The 9,716-nt window shown below is 64.0% G+C and overlaps 1 protein-coding gene across 1 annotated transcript; it reads left to right on the top strand.

Moving 5' to 3' along the window:
- The first annotated feature begins 469 nt into the window (after positions 1-469).
- Positions 470-6,440, top strand: KCNA7 (potassium voltage-gated channel subfamily A member 7). Its single transcript, XM_075915850.1, has 2 exons — positions 470-1,818; positions 2,614-6,440. The coding sequence occupies exons 1-2, from the start codon at positions 1,255-1,257 to the stop codon at positions 3,502-3,504; spliced, it is 1,455 nt and encodes a 484-aa protein (XP_075771965.1). The 5' UTR covers positions 470-1,254; the 3' UTR covers positions 3,505-6,440.
- Positions 6,441-9,716: the final 3,276 nt, after the last annotated feature.

Here is a 9,716-nt window from a genome sequence, read left to right as displayed (position 1 = left end):
TAACCCCGTTTCTCACTCCCCCGCTAGTCTGGGCAGGTTAATGCCAGCCATTGGTAGGCGACTTGTGTCATATCCATTAACAGATTATTTTATTATTACAACAATTATCTCTTGATCCCTGATGCTTTGTTACTTCACAGCACCTGGGTGTGATTACCCTCTCTGCTTGTTAGGCTAGATTAATTAACCCCATCTTGGTTAATGAGAGTCTGTTAGAATAGAGAGAGACACACACACGCCCCGAAGGGAGGCATTTATCCCTTTGGCATTCACAGATCAGTTTTATGCTTGTTAATTAATCTCTGCATTTTATAGATGGTGGGAACAGAACCTGGCTGCCAGAACTCCCCCGCTCTAACCATTGCACCCCACCCTCTTCCAAAGCTGGGGAGAGACCCAAGCGTCCTAGCTCCCAGGCCCTCCCCTGACACCATCCCTAGAAGCTGTCTGCTCCCCTGTTATTTTTAGTGCCCTCGGAGCCGAAGGGGCAGCGGTGTGGAGGCGGGTGCTGGGGCTTGGCACAAGGGTGCTGGAAGTCAGAGCTGTCCTGAGAACACGACACCTCCCAGGCTGGGAACGTGTTTACAGCCAGTGATCCTGGCCCTTGGTATCAGGGGCGGACGGACGGATCAGCTGGAGGGGGGACAGGAGCAAAAGGGGCTCAGAGGGGTCCACAGAAGAGGGGCGCAGGGGAAATCTCAGAGCAGAAGAGAGGAGCGGAAAAGTGGTGAGAGGGAAAGGGTGTGTATGGGGGGCAGAGGTGTGGCGTGAATGGGGCAGCGACTCGGGGCCGGAGAAGGAGAGGGTACGCGCGGGGCGTGGGAAGGAAAGGGGGGAGCAAATCGAGGCCGAAGGAAGGGACACGGGCTGCATTCAAGAAGGGGGCAGCAAATCGGAGTGGGTACAGGCTGCATTTGGGAAGGGGAGGAGGCAATCGTGGCTGGAAGAGAAGGGAGAGCAGGCTGAGCGTGGAAAGAGAGAGCAAAGAAGAAGGCAGGGGCTACATTTGGGAAGGGAAGGAGGCACCCAGGGCCAGAGGAGGGGGTACGGGCTGTGGTCAGGAAGGGGAGGAGGGACTCGGCCCGGCGGAGTAGAGGCCACAGGGAGAGCGGATCGGGGCCGGAGGAGGTGGGAGCGCAGTGCAAAGGAGGGAACGAATCAGCAGAGGGCGGTGAGCGAGGCGGGGCACCCACGGTGGGGAGCACCCCTGTCGCGGCCCATGGCGTCTGCTGCCAGGCCCTGACCTCCCGGGCCATGGAGAAGCTGGCGTTGGCAGCTGGGGCGGCCGCCCCCTTCCCCCCGTGCCTGCGGCGGGACTGCTGCGAGCGGGTGGTGATCAACGTGGCGGGGCTGCGGTTCGAGACCCAGGCCAGGACCTTGCTCCGGTTCCCCAACACCCTGCTGGGCGACCCGCGGCGCCGGGTCCGCTACTTCGACCCGCTGCGGGGCGAGTTCTTCTTCGACCGCAACCGGCCCTGCTTCGACTCCATCCTCTACTACTACCAGTCGGGCGGGCGGCTCCGGCGCCCCGCCAACGTGCCCCTCGACGTCTTCCTGGAGGAGCTGAAGTTCTACCAGCTGGGCGAGGAGGCGCTCAGCAAGTTCCGGGAGGACGAGGGCTTTGCCCAGGAGGAGCAGCGCCCGCTGCCCAGGCAGGAGTTTCTCAAGCAGGTCTGGCTGCTCTTCGAGTACCCGGAGAGCTCGCAGGCCGCCCGCATCATCGCCATCATCTCTGTGCTGGTCATCCTCATCTCCATCGTCATCTTCTGCCTGGAGACGCTGCCCGAGTTCCGGGACGAGCGGGACATGTCACTGCCGGTGAGCGGGGGGTGCCCTCTGTCCTCGCCATGTAGCCCTGCGCCCCCACGGCCCATGCCTGCATCCCCGCCATCCTGTCCCTGTCCCCTTCCACCTGTGGTGAGCCCCCCTCTGCCCCCTGCTGTGTGCCCCCCAGCCCGTCCCTGCTTCCCTGCTGCTTTAAGATCCTACTTGAGTTCTGGGACAAGGTCTGGATGCTGGGGGGGGAGGTTGGGGGGGGGAGGGAAGAGGGATCCTCACAACACCACCACCAGTATCCCCTGTCCTGCAGCCCTGCCCCCCCAGACCTGGGCAAGAACCCAGGAGTCCTGGCTGCCTGCAGGGGGGCTGGTTCCTGGCGGGGTGGGCCGGGGATGGTGCTAACGCGCTGACTTGGCCTCGCTGAGAGGGTCCCGCCGAGGAGTCGCTGACAGATTAGCAGCCTTGTGCGGTGCCAGCCACCCAGCACCCTCCACCCCCCCCTCCCCCCAGCTCCCAGGCTGATGGCGCCCAGCAGGGGCCGATAATTGATGTAAATTTATCAGCGGGCTTTGTAAGCCAGATACGCCACTGGGGGGGGTTTCCGGGGGGGGGGGGCTGACCTGTGCTGCATGCCACCTCCTCACTGCACCCTCTCACCGCTACCCTCTCCACTTAAAGACCTGCTGCACTAGGGCCTGCCCCCCCCCCCCCCGGCACCATGGGCCACCCCTCTGCAGCGCCAGGGCCTTCCCCCCCGCGGTGCCACAGGCTGCCCCTCCATGGTTCCAAGGCCCGGCCTCCCTGATCCTCCCTCCGGCACGTGTCCCCCGCCAGGTCCCCCATCACCGTGGCAACAGCAGCCATCCGCACCCCCCCAAGAGCCAGATGGAGGACCCCTTCTTCATCGTGGAGACCATCTGCATCTGCTGGTTCTCCTTCGAGCTGGCAGTGCGGTTCCTGGCCAGCCCCAGCAAGCCGGCCTTCTTCAAGAACATCATGAACATGATCGACTTCGTGGCCATCATCCCGTACTTCGTGGCCCTGGGCACCGAGTTCGCCCGGCAGCGAGGGGTGGGCCAGCCGGCCATGTCTCTGGCTATTCTCCGCGTCATCCGGCTGGTCCGGGTCTTCCGCATCTTCAAGCTCTCGCGCCACTCCAAGGGGCTGCAGATCCTGGGCCAGACCCTCAAGGCCAGCATGAGGGAGCTGGGCCTGCTCATTTTCTTCCTCTTCATCGGCGTCATCCTCTTCTCCAGCGCCGTCTACTTCGCCGAGGCCGACCACGACGAGACCAACTTCACCAGCATCCCCGAGGCCTTCTGGTGGGCGGTGGTCACCATGACCACGGTGGGCTACGGGGACATGTCCCCCGTGACGGTGGGCGGGAAGATCGTGGGCTCGCTGTGCGCCATCGCCGGGGTACTCACCATCTCCCTCCCTGTGCCCGTCATCGTCTCCAACTTCTCCTACTTCTACCACCGGGAGACGGAGGGCGAAGAGCAGGGCCAGTACACCCACATCACCAGCTGCCCCTGCCGCCCGTCCTCCCCGCTGCCTCCTGCCCGCCGGGAGAAAGCCCACAGCAAGGAGGAGACAAACTGCGGGGACGGGGCCTTGGCACCGCCCGGCTGCCAGTTCCTGGACGGGATGGTGCCCTCGATCAGCGGCCAGCAAGTCCCTTTGGGGCCCCAGCAAACCAACCAGCGCTTGGTGACCCAAGTGTGACCCTGCTGGGGCCTTTCTCTGCCCAACTTCCAGCCTGCCACCCCCGCCCCTCCTCGGCACCTCCAACAGGAGGGTCAGCGCTTGTGCCGGACCACCACTTGGGCCTCGGGAGACAGGTTTGGAGGGGAATTTTGTCCTGGTTTTGGCCAGAGTGAGGCGGGAATGTGTGAGGGTTGTCTCCGCGCTCGTGGGGAGCCTGGCCCCCTCGCCACCGTCAGAAAACTCTGGATGTAGCCGGCCCGGTTCCAACGCATCCCCCCGCCCCGCAAGGCCCATCTCGGAGCCGTAACTGAGAGCAGCTGGCACCGGGGCATTTGCTGAGCTCACCTCAGCATGTTCTCAGGTTACATCTGCTGGAGGACGCATTGGAACATACCCCACGCAACCCGGCCCCAAATAGCAAGCGAGGGGATAAATGAGGGAAGGCGTCTTGCCAAGGTATCCGTGCGCACATGGCAGGGCAATACAATCCCGGCCGGTGGGGGGCCGGGGCCGGGGAAGCAGCCAGAGCGCTGGGGAGACCGTGACTAGCTTTCATGTGCCGAACTGGGGCTGCCTCCCATTAAAGAGGCTAGCCCAGCCCTGGCATCCCACCTCAGGAGCCGTCCTCCCTGTTGGCTCCACAGCTCAACTAGGGACATGCCGAGCCTCCCCGGACGCTCCCACGGTGGCACGTCCAAAACTGGTGCCGGGACGGTGGCTACAGCCGAGCACGTCTCCTTCCTTCCCTCAGGGACATCCCGGCTTCGCATCCTGGGCACGGGCAAGGACCCTCCATCCTCCTCCTCGTCCCCGCGGGGGGCAGGGCGGCTCTCCCCAGTGGATGCTTGCCTGCAAAGCTGGGATCAAAAGCAGCAGCAATTTGGCGAAACTGACAAAGCAACAAAGACAAAACGAGGCTCTTGGTTTCCAACCCAACCCAACCCAGTCCAGTCCACCCAACCCCCAACTCTATGCAACTCAGTCCCACCCGGCCCATTCCCAACCCAACCCAGTCCAGTCCACCCAACCCCCATCTCTATGCAACTCAGTCCCACCCGGCCCATTCCCAACCCAGCCCAGTTCTCCCAACCTCCCCAGCCCTACACAATTCAAACCCCTCCCAACTGGAACGACCCTAGTCCCAACCCAACCCAATGTAATCCAGTCCCCCTTACCCTAACCCTACACAACTCAATCTCCTTCCGACTCAGTCCAGCCCGTTCCCAACCCAATGCCGTCCTGTCCACTCCCAATCCAACGTCATTCCATTCTGTTTAATCCCAAACCAGCTCCTCTCCATCCCACCCCACCTCAATCCCCTTCCAGGCCTTTCCCAACCCACTCCAAACCCCTTCCACTCACACATTTCCACCCAACCCCAAGGCCAACCCCTCTCTCAGCTCTTGGAGCGCGCAGCTGCACCCCGCCAGGAGGTTGGGGACCCTCCCAGGCATCTAGGAAGCCCTTAGCATCCCACCAGAATCACATCCCTCTGGCTTGTCCCATGCTAATGGGCAAGCTGAAACAGGGAAAGGGGAGCTCATGGGAGGCCCAAGTCTTAAACGTGGGTGTTTGCCACACACGGGGATGCCCAGCAAGCTGGAGGGCAGTGTCAAGTAGGAAAAGAGAGACATGGCATGGGGAGAGAGAAAACTCCATCCCCCCATCGCTATTGCCTTCCTGGCTACAGGCCACCTCCCTCATTCGTTGTCTTAATTTTTATGTGAATGGTCTTAAAAGCTGGTCGGGGAGGCTGGCAGCGCCAAGGACAGGCATGAGTGGGCGAGTAAACGTGAGGGGGAAAGTCTGTGGTGGGGGGCTGAGGGGTGCAAGGGGCGGTCGGGAGCACAAATCCAGGGCCTGTGAGTACGTTGTCCAGGTGAGCAGTGCCCTGCAGGAGCCACACCTCCTGGAGAGCAGCGTGGCCCATGCCGCCCAGACCCACAACACAGCCAGCGCCGCCACGGGTCTCTCGCGCGGGGAGACAGGACCACGGTGCCTCCCAGTGCAGAGCGGCTACTCCGGAGGGACCCCAGCCGGCGCTCCCGGCCCAGTCCCCAATATCCCGGGAACAACTGCATCTCCCGGAGCCACCAAGCTCTCATCCCGTTTGGCTCAGGACAGATACAGGAGCCCTCAGCCCGGAAGCTGCACCCTGGACTTCCCAGCCACTTTGCAAGGACCGGCTTCCGACGTTGCCCTTAATCTGCTTCTGGAAAGGGGCTCCAGACACAGGGGCCTGCACGCAAAGGGCCCCCCCAATGCCCAGTGCCTCCAGGAATTTGCACGGGGGGCACCACTCTGAAAAACTCACGGCCTGAGCGAACGGAGGGGAAGCCTCTTGTCCCTCACTTTACAGAAGGGAAACTGAGGCACGGAGCAGCGCAGTGAGGTTCCAACCCCACGGGGGCTCGGGCTGGGCCGAAGAGTTTCAGGAGAAGGGGGAAAGAAAGGCCAAATCCAGAGCTAACTGCATGTCGCAGTGCCGGATTCTCCCCAGGCCGCCAGCCGCCTCCAGACTTCCTGCTGCTCCACTCCACCCTCGCACGAGGCTTCCTTCCGCGTGTCCCCGGCCCCGAGGAGCCTGTATCTTGCGTGTAAAGCCCCCAGTCCAATAAACCTGCCCGCCCTGTTATTTATTGCAAAGGAAGATGGGAGCATCTGATATCTCAAAGCTCTGCCCCAGAGCCTGGGCCAGAGCTGCCCCCCTTCCCACCTCCGGCAGGGGCAAACCGGCCAAGCTGCACTTCCTGCCCTGCTGCGATCGGAGGCCTGGGGCACGGGCGGGGAGGGGAGCAGAGGGCATTCAGGGTGAGCCGATCCCTCCCCTGCCCTTTGTAGGGGGCGGGAGTAGGGGAATCCGTCCGTCTGTCCTGCTGAGGTGGCAGGGTTTAAATTTAGGCTGGCAAAATAGCCAGGATGCCGGAGACTGGAGGGAGGGGGGTATTTAAAGGCACAGCAGTGTGTCCTAGCATGGAGGGGGCAGGGTGGGGGTTGCCCCAGGGGGCAAAGGCAGGTTGGGCACCGGGGCCAGTTTGCAGGCAGGAGGGGGGTGGGAATTGAGCACGGGCAGGAGGAGCAGCGCAGGTGTAGGGGTGAGCGGGCAGAGGCAGGGACAGACAGGACAGGTGGATGGGGAGGGAGGCAGGCCAAGAGATGGGGTGATGGGCAGAGGGAGAGGAATCCTGCCAAGGGCCGTGGTAGCCCTGGGCCATGCCAGCCACCACCAGCTGGCTCCCATCCCAGCCCCAGGCTTAGGTGCATACATAGAGGGGTGGTGGGGATAGATAGATGGATAGTGGGGGCGTGAGGGGGGAGATCAATGCGGGGGGGGGGGGGCAGAGATAGCGAGGTAAAGGCTGGAGTGGATCGAGGGAGGTAATTTACTGCCATGTCCATTTTGGTCCCTGTGGTGCCTTCTGCCCCTCACCAGGAGCACTCTGAGAGGGGTGGGCAAGGTCCCCTGTGGGGCTGCCCCAGCTTGGGGGGGTCCCCACTCCCCTTCCTGGGCTGTGGGGAGAACCCAGGAGTCCTGGCTCCTGTCTCCCCTGCGGCTGCCCCCCCCCCCCCCCGCCCCAGCCCCTATTCCCGCATCTGGAGCTTTTACTGCCCAGAATGTGATTTCCGGCCATAAAGACCCGACTTTCCTAGCCCCCCAACCCCTCCTCATGCCTGCCCGGCTGGGATGAAGTTCTCTATGGGGGGTGTATAAGCAGCTGACTTGGGGGGTGGGAGAAAACTGGGGCCAGAGCCATCTAAACCCAGAGCCACAGATTCCAGCAATGTCTAGTCAGGGGCCCCAGCGCTGCGAGCTTCCCCACAGCAGTGCCCACGTTCCCTCCTCCGGCCCCAGCCTCCATTCTTCTCCCCAAACCTCTGGGGCCAGTCTCCCCACACTGATCGGGGGCGGCAGCAGCGAAAGTCCTGGCTCCCATCCCCCCTGCTCCGACCTACCAGACCCTTCCCCTTCCCCCCCACCCCCACTTTGTGCCTAGGTTGGAGGGAACGTGGGGGGAGGGGAAGGACCGGCGCGGGAGGGGAGCGCCTGAGACAATGAGCAGGTTTGGGAGTCAGAGGTTTCTTGCAGCATCTGCAGAACATCTGGGAAGCCCCTGAGGTGAGCGGGAAGCACATCTGGCTGGGAGGTAGCATGGCGGGATTCCTCAGGCGGCTGGGATCAGAACTGTGTGTCTGAGACCCTCCACCCCTCTACCTGTGGGAGATTCCCTGCCTAAGGCTCCAGCTGGCCCCCACCCTGCTCCCTGCAGCCCAGCGCCCCCTGCAGCCCCCGCCCCCTCCCTGTAGCCCAGCGCCCCCTGCTGGACCCCCATCCCACTCCCTGCAGCCCAGCGCCCCCTGCAGCCCCCGCCCCCTCCCTGCAGCCCAGCGCCCCCTGCTGGACCCCCATCCCACTCCCTGCAGCCCAGCGCCCCCTGCTGGACCCCCATCCCACTCCCTGCAGCCCAGCGCCCCCTGCAGCCCCCCTACCCAGTTCCCTGCAGCCCAGCGCCCCCTGCTGGACCCCCATCCCTCTCCTTGCATCCCAGCACCCCCTGCAGCCCCCCTACCCTGTTCCCTGCAGCCCAGCGCCCCCTGCTGGACCCCCATCCCACTCCTTGCTGCCCAGCGCCCCCTGCAGCCCCCCTACCCTGTTCCCTGCAGCCCAGCGCCCCCTGCTGGACCCCCATCCCTCTCCTTGCATCCCAGCGCCCCCTGCAGCCCCCCTACCCTGTTCCCTGCAGCCCAGCGCCCCCTGCTGGACCCCCATCCCACTCCTTGCTGCCCAGCGCCCCCTGCAGCCCCCCTACCCTGTTCCCTGCAGCCCAGCGCCCCCTGCTGGACCCCCATCCCTCTCCTTGCATCCCAGCGCCCCCTGCAGCCCCCCTACCCTGTTCCCTGCAGCCCAGCGCCTCCTGCTGGTGCAAAGGTCCCAGCCCTTCTTGCTGGGGGGAGAGGCGGCCTGTTGGGAATACTGCGGGGGGAAGCTATTAAATGGGGACCCTGGTGCCAGGATACGGCCCCTTTGGGAGAGGGGGAGTCCTGGGGGCTGCCAGGATCCCCCCCACCCCCGTTTACAGGGTGCTCTGGGTTTGGAAAGGGTCATAGGTCACAGTCTCCAGCTGCAGAGGCGAAACGCTCATCTCAGGGGCTGTTTCTGCCCTGGATGGGGAAAGAAATTGACCTCATTCATCATGGTAACTGGGGTGGGGGGGGCCTTCCATGGGGTGTCATGGAAACAGCCTCCCTGGATTTCCTAGGGTTAGGGTCCTTAGTCAGTGCCCCTCACTCCCACCCCCCAGCCCCTGCCAGCCCAGATCTGCCCCCCAGCCCTGCCGGTGCCCCCCACTCCCACCCCCCCAGCCCTGCTGGTGCCCCTCACTCGTGCCTCGCAGCCTCTGCCAGCCCAGCCCTGGGCTCCCCCACCCCACGCAAATCCCAGCTCTGGCCCGGGGGGGGGGGGGAGTGCTGGGGGACAGCGGAGGGGGGGGGCTCACAGGCAGTGTGGGTGCAGGCCTGTGCTGCATTCAGACTAGCTGGTCTCGGTGACGCCAGAGGGTTACCCGTAAATCAGATCCAGCTGCATTTCCCTGTAGACCAAAGGCCCTTGGTGGCTGGTCCAGCCTGCAGCCCGCGGGAGAACCAGACCGGGGGGCAGCCGCCGTAGCCCCGTCTGCAGTGGGGACTCCCCCCTGTGCGAAACCCCCGAGACGCCGGTTCCGTGGCAGGTGCTGGCGGGGGGCCGACCCGCTGTGGGGAGCCCATGTGGATCACCCTATACTGGGGGGGAACCCGTTTGGCCCCCAGCCCCAATTCGTGGTTAGCGGCACCGAAATCTCAGCTCTTTGTGGGCCACCCTCTCTCGGGGCCATGGCTGGACATGTCCTCGGGCCATGGAGGCTCAGCCTGTTTGAAGCTAGCAGCTGGAAGCAGGGGGTTCTGGGCCAGGCTAGCTTCGGGGGGAGGGGGCTGGGCGGAGCAACTGGGGCGCCGGTGTTAGGTGCGGCAAGTTTGCCAGCCTCCCTTGAGGGGTTCTCAGCCCCCCCCATCCAACACCCAACACTGACGGCATCAGTGCTCACCCCCATCCCAACCACAGTCTGGCCACCGGGATGAAGTGGGGGTGGGGATTTGATTCCCCTTGTTATGCTGCGTGTGATTTCTACTGACGTGGAGTAACCCCTGGTGTGTGCCTCAGTTTCCCCAGGCACCGCACCAGTGCCTAGCGGTGA

The sequence above is a fragment of the Pelodiscus sinensis genome, unplaced genomic scaffold (genome assembly GCF_049634645.1).
Source record: "Pelodiscus sinensis isolate JC-2024 unplaced genomic scaffold, ASM4963464v1 ctg154, whole genome shotgun sequence".
Lineage (NCBI taxonomy): Eukaryota > Metazoa > Chordata > Testudines > Trionychidae > Pelodiscus > Pelodiscus sinensis.
This window is presented reverse-complemented; position numbering and strand designations above follow the sequence as displayed.